The sequence below is a fragment of the Gekko japonicus genome, unplaced genomic scaffold (genome assembly GCF_001447785.1).
Source record: "Gekko japonicus isolate JY-2015 unplaced genomic scaffold, Gekko_japonicus_V1.1 scaffold2918, whole genome shotgun sequence".
Taxonomy (NCBI): Eukaryota; Metazoa; Chordata; class Lepidosauria; order Squamata; family Gekkonidae; genus Gekko; species Gekko japonicus.
In genome coordinates, this window is record NW_015161497.1 from 108,399 (window position 1) to 133,646 (window position 25,248).

The 25,248-nt window shown below is 44.3% G+C and overlaps 1 protein-coding gene across 1 annotated transcript in view; it reads right to left on the minus strand.

Moving 5' to 3' along the window:
• Positions 1 to 23,341: 23,341 nt before the first annotated feature.
• NANP (N-acetylneuraminic acid phosphatase) overlaps positions 23,342 to 25,248 on the minus strand; it is a 4,686-nt gene continuing 2,779 nt past the window's right edge. Inside the window, exon 2 of the mRNA XM_015429199.1 lies at positions 23,342 to 24,281. Coding sequence (XP_015284685.1) covers positions 23,559 to 24,281 — 723 coding nt within the window. The 3' untranslated portion in view covers positions 23,342 to 23,558. The remainder of the gene's footprint in view (positions 24,282 to 25,248) is intronic.

A 25,248-nucleotide genomic window follows, 5' to 3' on the forward strand; every position in this document is an offset into this window, starting at 1 on the left:
AGCCATAAATCAAAATGTGAAGCTCAGCCAGAGTTGCTTGAAACTCAAAACTAATTCCACATTTGCAAAAAAACCTGCAAGATGGACCCATGTTATTCATGGCTAGTTAAAAATTAAGCAGAGCGATACACAATGTATATGTTCTGTTATTAAAACTGCCCCCTCCCCGTGGAGCTAGGCATGATGTCAGATTCCTTGAATGAATGTGATTAAAGCTCCAAGAACCTTCTGGTGTTCTTCAGATGCAGCCTTTAGCTGGACTTGTTTTTCTACTGCACTGATGCTGCTCCTGTATGGGATGAGGCTTCAACAGAAGAGTGACCTCTGTTTGGTACAAAATCTGAAAAGCTGTATGGCTTCAGCTGAGCTAAAGTTTTGCCAGGGCTCAGCTCTGATCCTGTTTTCAGGCAGGGTCGGCTCACCCACTAGACGAACTAGGCATTCGCCTAGAGCGCCGGGCCCTGGATGGGGCGCCAAGCTGTGCCTCCCCCCCACCTCCCCCCCTTTGGTGGCGGCGGGGGGGGAGGCGGTGGTGGCAGCAGCAAAAGGGTGGCTGGCTCCAGAGGCCTCCAGGTGTCCAGGCCCCACCGGGAGGTTGGCATCTGTGCCATAGGCAGCCTCGCCTAGGGCGCAGAAACACCTCGAGCCGGCCCTGTTTTCACGGCTGACGCCCCTTTGGGGGTGCAAACTAATAATAAAGCCCTTGACCACTCGACATCCTGTGCTCATATATGCAGGTCTGAAAAGCATGTTTCACAATGAAGTCTTGAGCCGTGGCACTCTTTAGAGAAATTGACCACTGAGAGCAGGACAGGAGAAGGAAGTGTAACTGGGGTGTGTGAGGGGAGGAGAGAAATTTCCCTTTGCTGGTGTGTCTGTTATTCCTTTCCACTTGTCTCTGAGGAAGCAAGATGAAAAGGAAGCTTGATATTAGGACAGGGCATTTGTACTTTCCTCTGCAACTCTGCAAGCTAGGCAGAGGACGGCGGAAGACAGGAAGGCCTGGCGTGATCTGGTCCATGGGGTCGCAAAGAGTCGGACTCGACTGTGTGACTGAACAACAACACCAACAACTGCAACTTCACCAGAGGGAAGCCAGGTTAGGAGATATATCAAGATGAGGCTGTGCCAGGTGGGGAAGTTATAGGGCCACCTCCCCTAGCGGAAAAATGACTGGGGAACAATATAACAAATGCCTACTCTAAAGGCAGAAGCCCAGCCTTTCTTACTTTTTAATTGAATTTTCTTGTGGCAGTGTGACAGACTGGGAAAGAAACAATGCATCAAACATCTGTTATAAAGAGGAAATTATAAACTGGACATGGCATGTGGGTACAATAAAAAAATATTCCATGGTCATCTGAATCTGGAAGGAAGGAGATAGATGAGTTCAGAGAGTAATCATACATTATGTTTTTCTTGCATCATTGCTATAGATATGTATTATGAGTTCCATGCTGGGAACTTCTTTCCTAAATGTATCATAGGGTTGCCAGTGGCTGAAAGAGGTGGGGGGGGGAGCAGGAACAAATTCTTCCTAACGTTGCACCAATGTGTGATGTCACTTAAGGCAAAAAAACAGAAGTGGCATCATTACACCAGGATGACGCTTTAGGATTTAGAGCATCACCCAGGTATAATGTCACTTCCAGCAAATACGCAAAAGTGACATCACATTGCAGACATAGCACTGATGTGACACTCTAGGATTCAGGCAAAACTCTATGGTAAAATGCTAGTTTGGTGTAGTGGTTAGGAGCACAGACTCTAATCTGGGAGAACCGGGTTTGAGTCCCTACTCCTTCATATGCAGCTGCTGGTGTGACCTTGGGTCAGTTACAAGTTCTTTCAGGAGCAGTTCTCAAAAGAGCTCTCTCAGCCCCACCTACCTCATAGGGTGTTTGTTGTGGGGAGGGGAAGGGAAAGGAGATTGTAAGTTGCTCTGAGACTCCTTTAGGTAGTGGAGGGTGGGGTATGAATTCAACCTCTTCTTCTTCTTCTGTGTAAAACTGTTGAGTTTTGCCTGAATCCTACAGCATGGTGTCAGCATCATCCTGGTGATGTGACGTCATTCCCAGCTATTTGTCAGAAGTGATATTGGCACACCACCACTTTTAAAAACATTCTTCCCACACTGGTCCTCAGTGGGCTGGCAAGCAACACAGAGGGAGAGGCCAAGAGGTCTCCTGCATCAGTGGGAGACCTTGTCTCCCTAGTGATGACAAGGGGGCTACTTAATCCCCCCCCCCCGCTGGCCTATTAATTGGCAGCGGGGAACAGCAGGCCCAGATGTGAAGTATGGTGTTATAGCAGGAGACTATAGTGGTATTACACCTCTCCAGGAATATAGGTTTTACCATAGAATTTCCAGTGACTTTTTTGAGAGAGGACTGATGACACTTTCGGGTTTCCCCGCAAGTGATGTCACACTGTTACTAATGGTGTTTTTTTTTTAATTCTCCTACAAGCTGCTGGAGTGCCCACGGGCACTCCCATTGCTCAATCATAAGCTTAACTCACAGAGGTGTGCCAATTTCAGAGCACTCAGTGGAAAGTAGCATTGAAATTTTCTGAAGATTTTTGAGCATGGCCAGATTGTTGGGATGGGCAACTACAGAAATTAAATTAACCAGAATAAATAATTGCATGTTTCCATGCATAAACGTACAGACATCTACAGACTCAAGAAGGTTGGAGACAATATGGCAGAGTATTCTACACTGAGGTGTCTGCTATGTCTTGATAAAGGTAAAGGTTCCCTTGCTCAAAAGCCAGTCGAATCTGACTCTAGGGTTGCGGTGCTCATCTCCGTTTCAAAGCCGAAGAGCCAGCCGAAGAGTCCAAAGATGTTTCCGTGGTTATATGGCCGGCATGACTAGATGCCAAGGCGCACGGAACGCTGTTACCTTCCCACTGAAGTGGTACCTATTTATCTACTTGCAATTTCTTGCTTTCGAACTGCTAGGTTGGCAGGTGCTGGAACTAGAGACGGGAGGTCACTCCGTCATGCGGCACACTCGGGTCTCGAACTGCTGAACTACCAACTTTCCACAGCCTGCAGTTCAGCATCTTAACTTCTTGAGCCACCGCAGTTCCTTGATACAGAAACACAAAATCTGCTTTAACAAGAATCACTTCTCACGTTCTTTGGTGAAGTTTGCTACCCCAGTATTCCCAACTCCAGGAGACTCAGACAAGAATCAGGGTTCAAATTCTGAAAGCTCCCTACATGATGCCCTCCTAGGGCTAAACTGTGCAGCCAGCATAGTGTGACTGACTTGATAAACTCAAGGTGTAGCATGCCAGGGAGACTGCCAAGTCCCTTTGAATACGCTTTTGTTGTCTCCTAGGCTGTAGGCTGCCAAGGTATGTGGTTTGGCAGAGGAGAAGCGAGTTTCTTGTTTTGTTTTTGTTCCTCTGTGTCAACACAGTGGACTGGCCAATCAAAAATAGATTATTATTAAGTTCTTGCACGCATGAGATAACTAGCAAATAAAGTGTTTCTTGCCCTGGGATTTCAATAACTGGGAGGCACAGGGAGAATCCCTGTCATTACTGTTTGCTTTTAGCACACAGTGGGCTTTCAGAAATGATTGCTGTATCATATCCCAAATTAAGAATGCCACAATCGAGAAGGAAAACAACGTGCTTTTCTTTTCCTCTTGTGGCGCTGGCACATGGGCCTGAGAGAACTTGAAATTGTCTTCTTAATGAGGGGTACAACATAAATAAGAGAACACAGTTTATTCTGTTGATTTTTATTTTGGAGAGAATGCAGCCAAGGCAAATGGGCCACAGCTCAGTGGTAGAGCATGTGCAACGCATACTGCAGGGCTGCAGCTTATGGCAATTACTTACAAAAAGAATTCCAGGGTCAGGGATAGCCTTATATGTGCTGCTAGTCCTGATGCTCATTGCTGTTAATCAAGATGGTGGATTGGGGACTACCACAGTCCAAAGCAGCAGCACAATCCCAAATAATGGTTGTACTAGTAGACCCCTTATTTCTTTCATGATGTATTTTCCCTCTCATTTGGGGGACTCAGTTCTGGGGAAAGCGACCACCTAGACCTGAGGAAAGGCATTGATTGTATTACCCTGCTGAGGTCCCCTCCCCTCCCCAAGCCCCTCCCTCCCCAGGCTCCACCCCCGAAATCTCCAAGTATTTCCCAACCCAGAGCTGGCGACCCTGTGCCTTCTTCCATTGTGCCCCCCCCCCTTGTGGGATGATCTGCCTGAGGAGGTCAGGAAGGCTCCCGCTCTCCTGGCTTTCCACAAACTGCGCAGAACTAAATTATTCAAGAGGGATTTTCTGCACAGGCAGTAGGGTAGCACTGCACAAAATGATTCAGAAAGTTACATGGATAAATTATTGGTGGTTGTGGTCTATACTACCATGTATAGTTTGCTGTAAATGGGATCCTACGATATAATCTTGCATCATTTACTGTGTCATGTTAAACTTTATGCTTTGATTCAGTTCTGGGTGGTGGTTGTTTTAGATTTTTGATTAGTTCTACAACACAAATCCTCTTTCATTGTTTATTGAATGTCCCATCCTGTTGATCGCGCCGACTGTGTAATCTGTCTTGAGTCCCAGTGAGAAAGGTGGACTATAAATAATGAAAATAAATAAATTGGGCCTATGCTTCTTCTCCATCAATCAGGATAGAATTTGATGTTGTACACAAAATTCAGAATACTGAGAATTTTAGCTGTCTTTCATCCAATTCCTCTCCAAGGCTTTAATTTTTAACAGCTTTGAAAACAGACTTGAAGGTGTGTTGTGGGTAATATCTGGTGAAATCCCCACAGCAAAAGGGTGGCTCTGTAGGCCATGGGCTTTTGTTGTCTTGCATATCTCTTTGCCTTTTTCATAACAAGAAGCACAATGAATCATGCAAAAGTCTAAAGCAAAGTTCTGTAGATTTGGAGGTGGAACATGTGGAGGGTGGGTCTGGGGCAGGACCTCAGCAGAGTGCAATGCCACAGACTCACCGTCCACTCCCCAAAGGAGCCATTTTCTGCAGCTAAACTGATCTCTAAAGTACAGAGATTCATTGTAACTCTGGGAGATTTCCAGGCCCCACCTGGAGTTTGTCCATCCTATTAAAACACCTGTTGCAAAGGTCTTAGGATCATTTGCTTACAGTTACATTCACCGGTGTAGTTTCAGGCAGCAAAAGAGAATAAGAATTTGTACATGGAGGGGAACAAATTTGTTTCTAGAATGAACATTTCAATCAAGATTCTCCAGAGATTCTAGTCTAGCATATTGGAAGAAAACATTAGAAACAACTAATTACATATCTACACACACACAATCAGAAATTAGGATTCCTTCAGTGATTATTTGATATTAATAGGAAGGATGAAGCTTTTTTCTACTAGCTATATTCAACTGAATATTATTTTATGGTCCTGTTGGCACTTTGATTTTAATCCTTCCCATGAAGAATAAAAATAATGTTGAACACATCATTTACTTGATAGTGAAGAAGTAAATTAATTTAATAAATATAACTTAATTTTTGTTTATGTATGTTAAGTAAAAGTAAATAAAAATTTTGTTCACCATGTGAGGAAAACACTCTATCGATCAATCGATTGATGGAGGGAGCTTTGACTCTTGAAAGCTCCCCCCAAAATCTCATTGGTCTCTAATGGGCTACTGCACTCGTCTAGCTGTTCTAATGCAGACCAACACTGCCGTCCTCTGAAACTATCACTGTCTATATGCAGTTTGAGCTTGAGTTTATGTGCTGTGAATTCATTCAGCTGAATAAGCATGCTGAAGCAGTTGGCCACAGTGCATATGCCTGATTACATTGTAAGAATATTCACATGTAAGGTAAGACTAAATACGCTTTAACTGATGCCATAGTTGAAGTGAATTGCTAGGCAGCATCTTAAGCTGAGGTGTAGGATCACAATATGAGTTCATTGTTCTCCCTTTGACCTCCCACTACTGCTGCTTCTGGTTCAACTATTCCATCACCTCATTAGTTTTTGAAGATAAGAAGAGGGGATAACAATGGCATTCGAAAACCAATTTCACTCAGTGATTTCACTTTGTAATGATAAAGGTCATAGGATCAAGACAGAACCTTACTGGACCAGGGGTCAATTTCCAATTGCTGTAACAGAGGCCCAGAGCACTACTTTCTAAAACATGCCTTCCAGATATGTAGGAAAAGAACCACTGGGCCTCTTGTCCCAAATCTAGCAGTGAAATGTGCTGAGAGGTTTAAGGAACACATACACTAAATGTAGCTGCTGATGAAGTTGTCAACCAATATGATCCTAGTGATCCCTGTGGCGGAACAGTCCTGCTCTGACCTGCAGACCCTGTTCCACCCTGCCCTCCACGGTTTCTCCAATCCCTGGAAGGGCTTTTCTCTCTCTCTGGTCAACCACTGCCACCACCTGGCCTATGTAGGAATTGCCCACTGGGAGGGCCAGGACTCCCAGCTTCCCTTCCAAGTTCTGAAGCCTTGTCTCTGTGTCTCCCACTACCAGCGCCTGGTTACCATGGGGACAGCTTACTGCCTTGTGCACCACTGGAGAAGTAGCTACTTGCCAACTGACTGCCCCTCTCCCTCCTCATGGCGCTCTTTTAAAACACAGTGTGTCCAAGATGGTAGAAGTTTATGTGGCACAGAGAAACACTACCAGGATCAAAAGTTATAAAGCATTTATTGAAAATAAAATGTTCACAAGCATACTTTTAGCACAACACCATACTGAGCAGGGGATTCAAAAGAAAATGGTAAAATGCAATTCCTCTGTCCCTCCCTCTATCCATGTCCTATCAGTTGTTAAGTATAAGGCAGGATCCTTATCTTAGAAAGTTACAGATGTTTTACAGGATCTCCATTACCTTCAAGCCTCTTCTAGTCATGCAAGCCAGCACATGGTATTGACTGCCTCCTGTAGACCTCAGTTAAGAGTTCTGTCTGCCTCAATGGAATCAGCACAAAGGAGACTCTCCCTGCTCCCAGGAATTTTATCATTTCTCTTTCTCCTCCCACTGTCCAGGTGAGGCTGGGTCAAAGAAGCTTTTCCTAAAGTCTCCAGTGGTTTCTTCCTGAAGTCTTTCTAGCACTTAATATCGCCACATCTCTTTTCCTGTAAGGAGGGGGGTGCTCAACCATCCCATTGTCCTTTGCTAGACCTATTAGCATTTCTAAAAAGGTGGTTGAGATGAGGCTGGAAAGCAATTTTGCTTCTTACCTTGACACAGAGAGTACTCCATCTTTCTATGTTATACCTCTGAGGATGCCAGTCACAGCTGCTGGTGAAATGTCAGGTCCTACAATGCCAAGACCATGGCCATACAGCCCGGAAAATCTACAACAACTAATGAACTCTGGCCGTGAGAGCTTTCGATAACATAAAAAAATGCATTTCTTCACAATCCCAATGACTGGCAGAAACTAGATTTAAGTGATGGTTGCCAGGCAGCCTGGAAGGGCTGTGGGCCAAGATGCCAGTTGCAGCATCACATCGTTCCCATCATTTTTGCCATAGGGTTTCTGATGATTCTTCAAGCTACCCCATGTCACTTCCGGTTTTCACTGTAAGTGACATGATGCCGGAGTTGTGGAATTTAATTTAATTTTCCCCCCACCATCAGTGAGTGGCAGCAGGCAACAGGAGTGGAGGCCTTAAATGGGACCAAATCACTGTGTTCTTGCAAGGGAATGTGACTCATCACAGTCTATGGTATCACCTTCTTCAGGAATAGTTATATGGATCCACTAAGTGATTCTTCAGTAAAGGTACTATAATGGCATTTTTAGAAATCCCAAAAAGACAACCCTTAACTATAGGAATAAAAGGCAACCTTGCCCAGGCTTCTAGGACCAGTGACAATGGGCAGGTTTCCAGAGCATGCGAGAAGAACTTCGACCCCCAACAACTTAAAACTTTGGGACCTCTGGTAAGATGAGTTTTGGACACTTCATGGGACAAAGTAATTATCATCTCAGAAGCAAGGGTGAGGGAATTGCTGCAAGACTGGGTACTCAAAAATATACTGTTTCTGAACATGAGATATTCCTCTTTGTTCTGTCCTAAGTTCCAAAGAGGTATACCAAATATGGGCTTGACAATCCAAACAAAGAGAAAGGCTTATCGCTACACCATGTGCAAAGCATATGCAAGTCTGAATATGCCACCTGGTGCACACTATATCAACTGCAACATGCAAAAATGGCCCCCAAACAATTGATACAATGTTGTTTCCCAAATCCACATTTATCAACCTCAGATAAAAAACTACATTTCAGAATGTTTCAGTTTGCTGAAGTATGTCTCAGTGCTGGGTATGTTCACTTTCAATTGGAATCTCTGGTGATAGTCTGAGTAAGATCTTAGAGAAAGAAACATTTCCTATAGTGTAGCCCAGAGGTGCTGCCTTATGAGTAGCCCTAAATAGCAGGTTACCCCACTTCTAACCTGAATCAGAGACCCACAAAGTCAGGCCAAGGAAGGAACTGTTGGCCTGAAACACAGAATTAGCTACAGCTCTGCAAAAGGGTCTCCATTTTCAGGTTGCATAAGGCAGCCCTCAAAGCAATCTCCAGTCTTCCCCCTCCACCCAGCAAGGTATGCATATGAAAGAATGCCCGAGTTTCACCAGTTAAAGGATCTGCATTTCTAAAGGCTATTCAGAGGCTACCTAGCGAATAGCCCTTCTGTCTCCAGAACTTCACCCAGCCCTTTTTTGTGTGATATTTATGTCTATGTGAAAATCTGTTATCTCCACAACTGTCCTTCCTGCTCCATCCCTCAGGATACCAAGATAAACCAATCAAACTTTGAAATGTTTAGCAATCCTTCCTTCCTGACGCTAATTAGAAATCATTTCCCACCTTTTGTGTAAACCTGGGAACTTATTCAACCTGCCTTGGCAGGACCATCAATGGTCATCAAACCCATTCAGCCAACTCCAGTAAAGCCATCCAGCACGTGGCTAATCTCATCAATGCTATTGTGAATCCAGCCTCTTCCCCTCTGGAACCTCACTGGTCACACCTAGGTTTTGCTCCTTCTGGTGTCACAATCCCTGGGACCCCTTATTGGTTCAGGTAACTTTATCTCCACCTGAGACAAGCCCCTCAAGGCCTCCCATTGGTTCACATCATGTTCCAATGTCTATATTCATCCAAGCACATGGCCATCAAGGTGTGCACTCAGAACGGTGCCTATATTTTGAGTACATCACCAAAGTCTCTCCTTTGGACCCCCTCCTTAGCGCATAACGCTGGCCATTGGTGCTATTCTCTTCAAGGAACACTGCCCAGGTGTACAGGTAGTATAACCCAGTAACTGATCCTTCTGTTTGCTATCATCACCTCTGCATTCTTAGTTCTGAATTTCTTGTTCTTTCTTGAATGCTTAGTGTGCTTGTAATTAGGGAAATTCTTCAATAAAAACTATTTAATGTACTCTTCAAATCTGGAGTCCTCCTACTGTACTGGACCTTGGTATAAACAGATGTGCAATCCCTGATACCCCCACCCCAGAGGCCCGTTCCCTGGTGCCGCCAGATCGGGCCCCAGGGGGAACTCCACCTTGACGTGCGCGTCACCCGAAAGTGATGCGGGCACGCTGGGGCACGCTGGGGGTGGGGCCATGGCCATACAAGGGAAAACTCCCAACGCAGTCTTTCTGGGCCCAGAAGCCTTAATGGAAAATCCATTAAGCATTTTCTTTGCAACTTTTTTTGACCTGCAATGTATTTCAATGGAGTGGAGTTTCAGTTTCCAGTGATTTTATGCCAGTTGAAGTTGTCTGCTTGCAAATAAAGGGCTGATGTTTTGAGCCAGCTTGTCTCTGCTGAATGGACCTGAGAATGGGTGCCTGAGTAAGTAGTCTAACCTGGGGACCCACAGCCAAAGGGGGACATTACACTGGAGAGCCATTGCCACTCTGAGTAGAACTGGGGGGGGGAGAGCCTGCAATGCCCAGCCATTTCATGTTTTCCTGGGCTCAGAGTATTTTATATTTTTAGTTTTTATTTTTAGTGTCTGCTGTGATCCTTGTGCTTTTTCTTGATGTTTTATTTAAAAAATTGCATTGCCAGATCCCACTATCCCCCCATCTTTCCATTTTAGGTAGGCATCTTTTAAGGGGGGGGAGGTTTGGGACGTGTCAGTTATCAAAGACTGTTAAATAAAATATGGCAAGAGTGTTACTGTTTTAAGCATGTTTGTATTTTAAGTTTAAAACCCACTTTAATTGTGTTTGTCCGTGTCCTTTATAAAGTTAATATATTTGCTACCTGGCATTACATTTTATGACACACATGACCTGTCCCAGCAAGGTCTAATTTATGTCAGATCCGGCCCTCATAACAAATGAGTTCAACACCCCTGGACCAACACATATTTCACATTGTGTTGTGGCAGGAAGATCTTATTAATGACTCTTGTCCTGCACAAACCTATAAACATAGTTTCCATGTTGATCAAATTTCCCATCCTTCTTGATGGGCAATATACGAGTATTACAGGCAGACCCATGAAGTAGCTTAATCAGTACTCCTTGTCATAAACAACACTTTGATAACTGGAGTGATTCCCTCAATCTCTTCTTTTGATTAAGACTATTGGGCAATTTTTGGGAAACCCACATTGGGCCAGATTATAACTTTAACAGGTTCTGCTGCTTGCAAGCTTCCAACATCACGAAGTCCAGAAGCCCACAAGGAGGCAGACTAGGCATTCAGAAGCTCCTCTGCAGGTTCCTCTGGAGCCTCCGCCTCTGTCATGGTCAGCATAAAATGTCCCTGAGCAAAGTCAGAGGGCAGCAGGGTTACACTGAGGGAACCATCCAGTTTACAATCAATTGTAGCACTAAATTTACACAGTAAATCCTGACCTAACAAATTAACAGGACAGGTGGGGAAATCAGGACACAGCTTGTTACTTTATGTAGTCCGGGAGAAACTGGTGCTGACAGAACATGGGGGATGACTGAACCCTCGATATCTGAAGCCAGTACAGTGTCAGATGATGCAGGGACAGACCGTAGTGTAGGAGGTTCCTGGGTCCACTAGGCAAGGAAAAGAATGGGAATTAATAGTCAAAGTCACAATAGGTTCCTCCAGATGTGGGCCCTTTGATTGTCACTGTTCAAGCAGTGTTGCCATGTTGTATATAGGCTCTGGGTACGCAGGTGCTCAGAATTGCATGCCTGCATCCAGCTGGTTGGGCTGGCACTGGTGTGGATGGTTCTGGTCTCTTTGTTTCTTTCTACAATCAAGGGTGAAATGGCCCCAAATTCCACAATAATGGCAAGCTTGCAAATGTCTATTGTTGGAAAGTCGTTGGAGTGCACCCTGTTGTAATGGTAGATGTCATTGGGGCCCATTATTTCTCCATGCACCTTGAAATTGCGATGCAATTTTTATTTTATATTCCTGAATTTGCAAAGCCGTGAGCTTAGTGGGGAGATTTACTTTCTTGCATTTCTCCTTCCATTGGTCTTCCCAGAGCTGAGTGACTGGCTGTAAAATTTTACTTGGTTACTGAAATTTTAGTACTGAAATTGTAATTTTCTTTGCCAATTCAGGGAGAAGACCCTCAAGAAGGAGAGACACAATTTGGGGTTCCTGATCTTTATCATCAGGATCAGTTTTGGAATACTGATGCACTAGAGTACATAGGCACTCACAGTAGTCCCTGGGACTTTCCTCTTCTTTCTACTTAGCTTCAGGAATCCTTCCCCAATTTACTTGCATAACAAAAGTTTTCCCAAGTGCCCTTATCATTGTTTCCTGTGATTTGGTTACATCCCTCAGTAACCTTTCTTCTATTGGTTCAGTGGGTTTTGGGATGTTCGGGGGCCAAGCCATGTTGGTCCTTATTTTTTCCTGCATCCCTTGCATGCCTGATAATTTGAGTTAGATTGCTGGGTTCAACAAATACTTTGAGTAGCTTTTCTAACTTGGCTGGAAGTGGAATCCAGAGGATAATAAGGTCTTTTATTTCTCTAATGAATTTGTCACTATCTTCCCTAGGGTTGGGCATAGATTGATGGATTGTATACAGGTCTGAATTAGACCAAGGAGTATGAACATGAACTGGTTTTGCTGTGGGATCGACCATGTTTGGACAGGTGCAGACTGGCTATAATCCTGTACCCAGGGGTCATTTCCTGTGGGAGTGCACAGGAGTGGAGCTCCGGCAGTAAGAAGCCCAGGGGGCGGGCACGTGCAACAAGCCCCGCCCCCTGCTCCCAGCAGCCCTCAGTTGGGCCACGAGGAGCAAGAAACAGCCAGGTAAGTTGCAGAGCCCCCCCCCCAGCCCGCCTTCAGGTACAAGCTCTTCCTCCTCTGTGAGGGCAGATCTGTGCATCCCCCCACCCAATAGCTAGCAATCCAAAACAGTCCACTGGAGCCTGGGCGGTGGGTGTTGCCTTCTGACACACTTCTGGTGATGTCAGGGGGTGGGGCATATGCAAATAAGTTATGCTAATAAGTTATGCTAATGAGCCCCTGCACCTCTTTTTCTACGAAATGACCTCTGCCTGTACCTGGAAGATTAGACATATCAAAATATGATTTGTTGACTACATATGCTTTGGGTGCATCGTGTGGTGCTTTAAGCGCTGCCTTATTATGTTTGGGATCATACTTTAGCACTTTGAACTGTTTTAGATGCAGAAGGAGGGCATCTTGCAGAACTTTTGTCCTTCTGCGCTTCATCCCCCTGTGCCTCCTTCTCTTGTTGTTCTCTAAGGGATTTAAAGGACTTGACAGGAGGAATATCTCCTGCTGCAAGAGCAGTGGGGACTGTCTTTCTGTGCAGAGCAAGGAAGATCAGGTCCTCCAGCTCCACATCAGTGGTGGTGGTGGTGGGATTTGTGAGGCTGGGGTATAATTTAGCGTTGGAATAGGAGGGAGGTTTTTGTTCTCCTTCCACATGCACTGGTGTAAAGAACACGGTGGCTAGACACCATAAAAGTCGACGCCAGGCTGAGCATGGAACGACTTGAAACAGTACAAGATCGAAGAATGTGGAGAAAGCTGGCCCACAGAATCGCCAAGAGTTGGACACAAATAAATGGCTAACAACAACAACAACAACAGGGCAAGGTAAGAGGCTTCCATGAGCCCTCTTACTGTAAACAGATGTGTTCCATCAAAACTGCCCTCAGTCAGCCACTGTTCCTCCGGGTCGGGTCTAATTGGCAAGTATACAGAAGTCCTGAGAGAGATAGATAAATCTTGGTTTAGTAAGCTCAGGTCCCCATCATTTCTTTAAAATGGGCAACATTTGGCCTAGTAGACCCTTTCTTGTTGTTCAGTCGCACAGTCGAGTCCGACTCTTCGCGACCCCATGGACCAGATCACGCCAGGCCTTCCTGTCTTCTGCCGTCCTCTGAAGTTTGCTCAGTTTCATGTTCGTTGCATCTATGACACTGTCTAACCATCTCATCCTTTGCCATCCCCGTCTTCTTTGACCTTCAGTAGGATCTGCCTTTTGTTTGGAGGACTGTCCTCCCATGGTACCAGTTTACCAATCATCCTATCACAGCAGAACCCTCTTCCCTTTAGCAGAATCCCTCCATTCTTCCTTCCAAGCATACAGTACCCCACCAATCACTTTCATGCCTTCTTTCTGAACAGAATCCCTCCTCGTTTCTCATTTCTAATGCACAGTATCCCACCAAGAACCAGTCCAAGGCTCTCTCTTTTTTTCTTTCAAAATAGCACCTCTCCCTTCATATACATGTATACACAGACACAGCCTTTCTGTCCCAGGGCTTGCAAATGCAGTTTTGAATGCCCTCATCTGAGTCTTTAATCTCTGGGGGAGGAATTCTCTTTCAAGGGGGGTAGCCTACCTGACCCAGTAGATCGTCAGATGCCCCAATCTGCGTCCAGACCCCAGGTTACCAGTCATACCCCAATGGCTAGATCGAGGTTTCAAGGTACTACTACTTAGCAAACTGCCATTTCATACACTCCACTCATGTCTTTAACCTCCGGGGGAGAGGAGTTTCCCTTTTGAGGTGGACAGCTGGTCTCCAGTGGCAACTGACAAGTCCTCCTATAGAGGTTGCTGTATGATACACCTTACTCCCAATTGCCTGTGAGGTGACCGCAAAACCCAGATGCAATCACTCAACCACACAATCACATTCCTAAAACCTGGTTTGTAAATACTGTCCCACAGACTGCCTGCTCTGCTAGCCTTGCAAATGTGCCACTAGATTTAGAAGGCGGCAAAAATCTTCCAGGAGTCTGAAATGGGGGAGGACAGGATGCAGAGAAGGGAGAAAACTCATCTCAGGCACACCAGTTGGATCCTGTATCCTCTGTCCAGATCCTGCTTTTGTTCACTGCCAAAAATATCTATCCAGATCTTGGTGGAACCTCCAATTATGTTACCCCAGAGATCACTTCGGTCGGGGGCTCAACATCGACTGGTGATTCCAGGCCCCAGGGAGGCCAGGCTTGTGGCAACCAGGGCCAGGGCCTTTTCAGTAGCGGCTCCTACTTGGTGGAATGAGCTCCCAGAAGAGATCAGGGCCCTGCGAGACCTTTCACAGTTCCGCAGGGCCTGCAAGACGGAGTTCTTCTGCCAGGCTTTTAATTAGGAGCCGCCACCACCAGCACCACCAATTGCCTCATGGGAACATGGGGTATTGGGACGGCCCATTTAAGATCGATGGCCCCCTATAAGATCAAGTTACAGTATTTGGATGGAGCAGTACTGCTGATTTGGGCATGAGGAACATCTACTGATCACCATCTTGATTTAATTTATTTGACTAAATGATTAATATTAACATCACTGCGGTGGCACAGTGGGTATATCCCACTGTCTTAACATCTGAACTGTGTTAATTCAAGCCCCGCGCTGGTGTGAGCAGCCAGCCTGTTGTCCCCAGCTCATCGTCCACCCAGCGATTCAAAAGCTTCAGCACATAGATAAAATGGGAACCACTCCTTAGAGAGGGTGGGCACGCCAATCTCCCTTGTGGGAGGGTGTTAGCTGACGGTCGGATGTCCTGGTCGAGGCTTGGAAGGCGAAATAGCTTCTCAGCTACGAAAGAATCCCTGCAATGGATGTTCCGACCAGGCGGTGGCAGTGTGGCAATTGACATACGGGTCCTGAAGCCTGGCCAGCAAGCAGCGGGAAAATGATGGAGCCAGCCAGAAGACATCTACACCGGGCAGTGACGGCGCGTGCAATTAAAATGAATATATGTTGTCTTCCCTATCCCCTACACACATTGTTAGTCCCTTGTCTATATTGAGTAATTGTACATCGCTTTGAGCCCACTGGGGAAAGTGATTAATATATGGGAATGGAAAGTATTATTATGTGTTTTAATGTTTTATATTTGGCATATGGTGCCCTTGTTTGTTAGCCGCTCTGAGCCCGTTCGCGGGGAGGGCGGGATAAAAATATAATAAATAAATAAATGTTAGGGGAGGATTAAAACTACTAAAATCCCTTCCTCTGTCTGAGATCTATCTGGGAGAGAAAACAATCACCCAAGGCTATGGACTGGCAGAACAGGCAGCTTTAACAGAAGGACCATTCAATGCTAGCAGGTCAGAGAACAAGCAAGCATACATACAGGATATTTAAGAACAGAGATAGAGTCCAGTGGCACTTTTAAGACCAACAAAGTTTTATTTAAGCTATAAGCTTTTGTGTGCGTGCACACTTCTTCAGATATCAGTATCGGAAGAAGTGTGTGTGCACACGAAAGCTTATACCCAGAATAAAACCTTGTTGGTCTTGAAGATGCCACTGGACTCAAACTTTGTTCTTCTGCTTCAGACCAACACGGCTATCCCACCTGAATCTATCTACAGGATACAAAGTTCTTTTACAGAGTGGGCGTGGAATGCCAAATGACAGTTTATCAACGCTGCTCTTGTATGTAATTCACTTTACCCTCCTTTGGAGCACATCCTGCATTCCTTCTAGGAAGAAAAGGAAAACAAACTCTGTAATACAAGATAGGAATGGAGCAGATGTTTCTGCTGAGATAAGGTTGCTTAGCGATCAGGAGGTCAGAGAACAAATCTCTGAGTGAGGGGTCAGAGCAGGAAAAGCACCTTAGAACACAGTAGAAAATAACTGAGCCAACCTTAGGCTCACTCATTATAGGGGCTTCAGATCCTTGGTTAACAATGTAACTTTAGTATATCTTAATACAAACTATTTATTTATTTATTAGATTTTTTTAGTTGCTGCTCACCTGAAGGGTCTCATGGTGACTTACAACATTAAAGACAATACGGTAAATACAACATAAAAACAAATAACAGATATAAAATATTAACATTAAACTATTAACATATGTGGCTATCACCATACCACTAATAAAACAGCCCAAATATGTGGTTATCCTCCAAAGGCCAACCTAAATAATTCAGCTTTCCATGCCCTGTGAAAACTAAAGTCTATTGATTTCATGGTTAAATTACATTGTGTTTGTTACATTATTCTCTAACTGGCCCTGGAGTGTTTTCTTTTTCATGAAAAGATGGCATAGAAGCTAACCACGTAACTAAATAAATTATATCCCAAATATATTGCCTTAGTGAGGTACGTTTGAAATAGCATTTTCAGTTTAAGATAAGTGGATGGTTGAGAAAGCATGAAATTATTTATTTATAGCTATTTGTTATAAATACCAGTGTGGTTGTAGTGATAGTGTTGGACTAGGAACTGGGAGACCTGGGTTCAAATCCCCACTTTGCCATGGAAGTTTGCTGGGTGACCTTTGGCCAGTCACACACTTCCAGCCTAACCTAACTCACGGGGTTGTTGTGAGGATAAAATGGAGGTGAGGGTCCCTGTTGGGGAGAAAGGCAAAGCAGAAAAGGAAGTAAATAATAAAACTGTTTAACAAAGATTATATTAATTCATATTAAAACAAACAAACAAACATTTCCTGTATGTGTACTGAAGAGAAGTATATGAAAGTCTTGGGTCCCTTTAAAAGTTACAAAACAGGAGCCTATATTTTCAAAGGTCAGGATTAGCTTCAGACTTGGCTCATGGGTCCACTGACATGTATTGAACATATAAAGAAAGAGTACATGCTCAGTACTTCTTCCAAGTAAGATATATAAATATGTGTTAAATGTATTATGTATGCATACTTGGTGAAAATTCTTCCTTAAAAAATAACTTCAGGATCAGATTGAGATTCACCTACTCTAGGGTCTTCACAGGCATCTCAGCAACTAGCACTAGGTGATCCATAGGAAACTGGTGAGTGATCCACTGATGGCTCCTACTCTGCCTTTTGTCTATCCCAGTATAGGTTATGGTATGCAAGAATGCAGGATAGTCTGTGGCACTGGTGTTGCAGTGAGCAATACACTTTGTAACTCAAGCAAATGAGCCATAGTGCATGCAATATGGAAAGCTGAAATTTGATCAGTGTCAGAGCTGTTCTCTCAGGAGCAGCTCTCAAAAGAGGTCTCTCAGCCCCACCTACCTCACAGGGTGTTTGTTGTGGGGAAGGAAAGGGATTGTAAGCAATGCTCCCTCCAAGCTGTGGAGTCTTGTGAGCAAAAATTCTACTTTGTGAGCTACCAGCATTAAAGTTGTGAGCAAGTAATTTGGCTACTGCATAAGTTAGTTTGCTCTGGAGCCGTCCTTCCTGAGCTAAGACAAAAATGACTGAGCTGGAGGCTAAAAAACTGTGAGCTAGCTTACACTAACTCAGCTTAGAGGAAACACTGATTGTAAATCGCTTTGAGACTCCTTTGGGTAGTAAAAGGCAGGGTATAAATCCAATCTTTTCTTCTTCTTCAATCTGAAGTACCTGAAGGGCTGTCATATTTCCCCAGAAGGTCGGACCAGAGCCAATGGGTTGAAATTAAATCTTAAGAGTTTTCAGCTAAACATCAGGAGGAACTTCCTGACAGTGTAGTTGCTCAATGGAACAGGCTTCCTCAAGAGGTGGTGGGCTCTTCTTCTTCAGAGGTTTTTAAACAGAGGGTAGATGGCCATCTGACAGCAATGCTGATTCTGTGAACTTAGGCAGATCATGAGAGGGAGGGCAGGCAGGGTTGCATCATTGCTTAGTTCTTGTGGCCCTTTCTTACATGCCCAGGAAAACACCAATCACCACTTTGGGGTGAGGAAGCAATTTCTTTCCAGGCCAGTTTGGCCAGGGATCCTGAAGGGTTTTTGTTTTGTTTTGTTTTGTTTTTTTTGGGGGGGGGGTTTGGCCATCTTCTGTACATGGAGCAGAGGTCACTGGGAGTGTGGGGTGAAGTAGTGTGAATTTCCTCTATTGTGCAGGGGGTTGGACTAGATGACCCTAGTGGTCCATTCCAGCTCTATAATTCTATGACCTCAGGTGGAAGGGGATGGTTGTGGAAACAGCTAAATGTAAGGGAAAATTTTCATTTCACAAAAGACCCTTTGGGTACAACATAATTTAAAACGTTGAGATCATAGGAAAATGTGGATAAACAAAATGTTGTTTTATAAAAAGAATGAAAAACAACAGGATGACTGATTGGTATGCAACAATAGGTAAAAGGTAAAGGTTCCCTTGCTCGAAAGCCAGTCGAATCCGACTCTAGGGTTGCGGTGCTCATCTCCGTTTCAAAGCTGAAGAGCCAGCGCTGTCTGAAGACATTTCCGTGGTCATGTGGCCGGCTGTTACCTTCCCACCGAAGTGGTACCTATTTATCTACTTGCAATTTCTTGCTTTCAAACTGCTAGGTTGGCAGGAGCTGGGGCCAGAGATGGGAACTCACTCCGTCATGCGGCACTCGGGTCTCGAACTGCTGAACTACCAACCTTCCACAGCCTGCAGTTCAGCGTCTTAACCACTTGAGCCACCGCAGCTCCTATATATAATACACAATCCTATACAGCAATACACAGATGCATAATACCCAGAAAGCTCAAACCACATCACTCCAGTCTCATTCGATCTACACCGGCATCCAGTTTGCTGGTATAGACATTTAAAGCCCTATATGGATGGGGCCAGCATACCTGAAGAACTGACTTCTCCCATTAAAAACTACACTACCATATACTCCAATCATCTTCGGAGGCCCTGCTCCGGTTGCTCCGCCATCTGAGGCTGGATGGGTGGCAACCTGAGAAAGGTATTTCCCAGTTGGGGCACCGAAACTTTGGAACCACTCCCCAGGGAGATTTGCTGTCTCCCTTTCTTCTGCCAGCAGGTGGAAACTTTTTTCATTTTGTTTGGCATACCCCTAATCAGGGCTCTTTGTGTAGCAGGAACTCCTTTGCATATTAGGCGACACACCCCTAATGTAGCCAATATTTTGTTTGGCATACCCCACTGGCCCTCCTTCCTGGTCCTGCTGCTCTTTTTTATGTGCTTTTATTGAAGTATTGTATACGTTAAAATATATATTTTAATTGTGAAAATGTTTTAATGTTTTTTTATATTCACCACCTTGAGGACCCTGATCAGGTGGAAAATTGTTTTAAATAAAATAAATAACAATAAATATTCTCTCTCTCTCTCTCTCTCTCAATACATGAAGGCTAAAGGCAGAATGAAAGCAAAGAATATTTTCATCCAATGGCAGTTAGGAAGGAAGCAGGTTGTTTCAGTTGCTGATGTGCTTTCATACTGAAAGAAAAAAGGAGAATATTCAGGACCCCTCTCAGTGAAATGCCAACAAAAATACAGTGAAAAACATCAACGGTTTAGAAAACAAAGGCTTGCAACATGTTTGCAACAGATGCTCTGACTAGTGAACAAGAGCTTTTCAGATGCTATGAAAAAATAAGTCATACCGACACCAAAGATAAATAAAGCATTAGGACTGCTTATTAAAAAAAATAAAATATTAAGCGCAACAGGTTTATGAAAATACCCTTCCCCCCTTTATGTGAAGAAAGGTGCTCTTGAAGAACTCATATATAAACACGTACAAGTTTGTCTAGAAGAGGATTGGTATTATCCATATGTTGAACAGCTGTTTCGTTTGCAACTTGTCCTCTGATATGTGCCTTTAGTTTACTGTATTAATGGTTGGGGTAATTACATGCATCAGGGATCCTTGCTTGCTCCCAGCTTCCGGTGTTAAGCTCACACAGCTTCAAATATGTATACTTTCTCTTTCTACCCCCAAAAGGCACATGCAGTAAGAGTATTAAATATCAAATTCATGTGGGAGGGTCAGGATGCCTCATCATACATATTGAGTACATACACTCATAGTGCTGAGTGTATAAACAATGCCAAAATTAAGCAGAAAAGAGTTTTCCTGACTTTCTTGTGGCTTCATATGGCAGTTACAAACAGGGAACAACTTGGAATGGGAGTGGCAGAGGTGGAAGAAGAGCTAAGGTAGTGGTGTCCCTGAAGTCATGAGCTGAAACCAAAAGCTATGCAGGGATGTTTTGATACCTTAAGGGCCACATCCATTCTAAATGATACCCTAAGTGGTGCGCCAGAGACCTAGCTGTGGTCTTGTTGGCAAGTAGGAGATTTGGAGCCACTATTAGAAAGCAGCAAATAGTCAGTGAAAGTGCCTCTGTAGAAGATCCCAGCATCAATCATGGGCATATCCAGTTAAAAGGTTCAGACAATGGGTGATGGGAAAGGAGGGGGAGGGGGAAGATGAAGAAGAGGAAGAAGATTATTAGGAGTTGGATTTATACCTTGCCCTTCACTCAAAGTCTCAGAGATCTTACAATCTCTTCCCCCCCCCTCTCCCTACAACAGGCACCCTGTGAGGTAGGTGGGGCTGAGAGAGCTCTTTGAGAACTGCTCTTGAGAGAACAGCTCTTGAGAGAACTGTGACTGACCCAAGGTCATGCACCTGGCTGCATGTGGAGGAATGGGGAATCAAACATGATTCTCCAGATTAGAGTCCGCCGCTCTTAATGAATATGCCAAACTATGATCACAGAACTTAACAGTATAAAGCAAGCTTATGAAGGGTTGGGCTGGCCTGAAGGCACAGTCTGTAGGCTTGTAGGCACCATCTGTTGGTTGGGGGCTCCTGGCTGTTGCCTGGGGTCTTCAGGCATGCGTGCCGCAATTATGTTACCTGGAAGTGACATCACACAGGGCATGTAATGTAGGGGATCCTCTAGCAGTCAGCCAAAAACTCTATGGTCACCATAGAGTTTTTGGCTGAATGCTAGAGCGTCCCCTGCACAATGTCCCTGGTGTGATGATGTCACTGCACCAGGCATGTTAGGCGCTGCAGAGCTCTTCGGGGGCAGGGCTCCCCTCACTGGTCAGCAGGCTGATTGGGAGCCCCAAATCGGGGGAAACCCCACCCCCATTGGGGGGATGGCAACCCTACTGAAATGAGAAAGATGTTAAATTAACATAAATGAGTGGTGAACCAGAGTCTGGGATGAATATACCACCAAAAAAAATCTTATCTTCCATCCAGAACAAATATGGCTTAATTTTCCTCAAGTGTATTTTCCAGCTATGTGTAGTGGTCGCCCAGCTGGCTGCATGTCATGGGAAGCAGGGAATCAAACCTGATTCTCCAGATTGGAGTGGTGAACCAGAGTCTGGGATGTATATACCACCAAAAAAAAAATATCTTCCATCCAGAACAAATAGGGCTTAATTTCCCTCAAGTGTATTTTCCAGCTAGGTGTAGTGGTTGCCCAGCTGGCTGCATGTGGAGGAGCAGGGAATCAAACCTGATTCTCCAGATTAGAGTCCACTGCTCTTAACCACTACAGCAAACTGGCTGCCAGTCTGAGTAGACAATACTGATCTTGATGGACCAGTAGTCCAATTCAGTATAAGGCAGCTTCATGTGCTCATGCTGCATTCCTCTTTGATTGACCACTATGGAGCAGTGCCTTTTGGATTTTGCGCTTTGGACTGTTTCCAGTGCAGAAGACCTAGATTCAGTGAATTCTTCAAGGATCACCACAATTTAATTGTATTATTCAGTTCTGGAAACATTCTAATGCATATACTGCAAAAGGAATTATTTTCTGATACAGTGAAAAATCATATAGCTGATCATTGTGACCATGTAGATCAAACTAGGAGCCCCAAAGCAACACTTTCGAAAAAAGATGAGGCAAGAAAAGGCCTACGGTCTTGTTATGCACGCCTTGGAAATGTCTTCCTCTAACTGCTGCAAAAATGCACTAAAACAGTCATTAATCTTCAGTACTGCATCACAGAATACATATTCTTGTATGTCAACTGGATCTGGTCGTGGACCATAATATAATAAATTGAATTGAATATCCTTGTAATATTTCTGTTAAATGATAATGAATGCCCCCCTAAGAAGAGCTGGGTGCCTGTTTATTTAAGAACAGTCACTTCAAAACAACAACAACACATATTCATAAAATACTAGAACAGCAAGATTTAGATGATGGTAAAGGTCAAAATGGTGACCATACAAATCTAAGCAGTAATTTTGATTCATTATGAGTTAACAATATAGTCCTAAAACCACCCTTTCACCAGAAAGGGCAATGAGTTTATACAGTCTCTTTTCAAGTCATCCTGCTGTAGGTATACTGGTTCAGAATTACATTTTTATTGAGACTCTTGCCATAGCTTTTCACCTGTTTGACACTTTGTAAACATCCTCCTGTGCTTATACTTCTCAACCAGCAATCCAACAATTTCAATGAAAATAAACCAGTAAATAACAGAATTTTCACATCAACAGATTTCTGCTGTTTCAGTTAATTCTAACACATAATGATGTCATTTGTACCAATAAGCTTACTATAGTTGAGCAAGCAATGCTGGTTTAAAGCAGCAGAACAAAGTTTGAGTCCAGCGGCACCTTTAAGACCAACAAAATTTTATTCAAGGCATAAGTTTTCATGTGCATGCACACTTCTTCAGATACAATGACATGGAAATTGCCAGTCCATACATATAGGTAGAGGGTGAGCAGTAAATCAGTATACAGCATAATGAAGATGTTTGACAGATGCAGGGACCAAACAGTTTATATGGTTACTATTTTGGGGGGGTTAATTCCAGGGAAAACATAGTGAAGGAAATAAATATGTCAAAATTGGAAATTGATGGACAGATGTATCCTTAATTGTGGAATGCTGAGAATAATTAACTAAAACCCTGCCATTACACTTCATCTGTCTCCTCTCAAGCATGGAGGCGACAAGTCACCTGGTAATCATAGAATTGTAACCATATAAACTAAGCTTGTTATTCCTGTTTGGTCCTTGAATCTGTTAAACATCTTCATTATGCTGTATGCTAATTTACTGCTCACCCTCTACCTATATGTATGGACTGGTAATTTCCATTTCATTGTATCTGAAGAAGTGTACATGCACACAAAAGCTTATACCTTGAATAAAAACTTTTTTGGTCTTAAAAGTGCCACTGGACTCAAACTTTGTTATGGTTGAGCATGAAACCTTAGGGCCAAACTTTGACCACATGTAAAAGTTAATGGTGGACAGATGATAGAAATCGGAGAAAAATCAAACATACTTTTTAGCCAGTATACATTTCATGTTCACATTACTGAGCGACTTAAGAAAAACCAGTTTAAGCCCCACCTGTGAAAATATCCTCTTGGGCTACCACTAGTCAGCTAAAGACCTAGCACCATCACTGGACCTATCACATGCATTGCAGATACTAGCCACTTTGGTGATTTCTGAATTAGCAACCCCATTGTTCTGTAATAGCCCAGGGAGATCAAGAACAGAAGAAATTATATAGTGGGGGGCTGGAGACGTGTCTTTTGGGTCAGTTACTGTTCTGTTTATCCAGACTGTTGCTTTCAAACCTGCATTCAGGCCTCCTTGAATGTCTGTATCTAGAGAGTCACCAACCATCACACAGTCCTCAGGCTGAACACCCAGAATGTCACAGCAGTGATGAAATATAGACGGCGCTGGTTTCTCCTCTTTCTGTTCTCCACCAACTACGATAGCATCAAAGTAGGGCTGGCAGGCACAAGCTTCAATCTTTTCTCTCTGTGTCTGTGTGTCTCCATTCGTCAGCAGAAGCAAACGGACAACTTTCCTAAGGTCCCTGAGCATCCCTCTAGTCTCTTCCGCTAAGGTCAAATATTTCAGGCGGGTGGTTTTCCAAAGGAAATAACATTCCGAAGCCAGATTCCGATTGGCTCGTCCTCCCTTTGTTTCTTGTATAGCTTCTTCCCAGTGTTGAATCCTGAAGTCAGTAATACACATCTTGGAAGGGTCATGACACTCTTTGAGGAGTTTAGCTTGGACTTTGGCACAGATCATGTGGGCTTCTCTCTCATCACAGTGATGCTCCGTCTGTAAGGCATTTATCACCTGTTAGCAAAACAGAACTGTATTAATTTGATTTACTCTCTTTCTTGTACTAGAAAAGAAAAATGTTGCATTGGAATGAACAGCATGGATTTAAGAACACAATTTGCATCAGCATGCCCTTCGGGATTCTTTCAGTCTGTCACATCATGTAGGTATCAGTGGAGCCTGGATCTGGCAGGGTTCCGCCCAGGTCTCTTCCTTGGCTCTTACTCACTCTCCCCCCTTTTCTCTACAGGGTGCCTCCACCACTTCTGTCACACTGGTGGGCCCTCCTTCTGCATGCTGATCCTGCCCCAGGTAAGTAGAGGGTCCAGGGCTGCAGTACCCTCTGACCATTCCTCAGGTGGCCGTGACCTCCTTCTTCCCCCCTCCCCACCTGTTTGAGAGCCAGTTAGGTGCAGTGGTTAAGAGTGGCGGACTCTAATCTGGAGAACCGGGTTCGATTCCCCACTCCTCCACATGAAGCCAGCTGGGTGACCTTGGGCCAGTCACAGTTCTTTCAGAGTTCTCTCAGCCCTAAAAACAAGTCTAGCTTGCCACTGCATGACTCTAAGAGCTAGAGCTTGCAACTGCCAGACAATCCTTGGATCACCTGGCTACTCCACACACAATGCCATGATAATTATTATTCCCACCAGGCTGCCTTGCCCTTTCCCTCCACACCAGTTCCCATACCAGCCTCTACTGCCTCTCCTTCTGCCTGGCCTGTACCCCTCTTTTGAGTTGCTGGGCTGCATGGGTGGGTCCTGGTCCTGCCCACCCATCAGTGGTGCTGCATCATTTCCTATCTGGTTGTGTTTACATTCAGACCAGCCATCTGGAGCATGGTGCTGCTGCCACCCAGGATTTGCGCCCCCCCCCCCAGCTCACACAGTCATTGCATTTGGAAGCTCTCTTCTCTTGCAATAGTTAGTTGCAGCAAACATGGGATGTGACCGGAGATTCAACCACTTCTGCAATGTTCAGA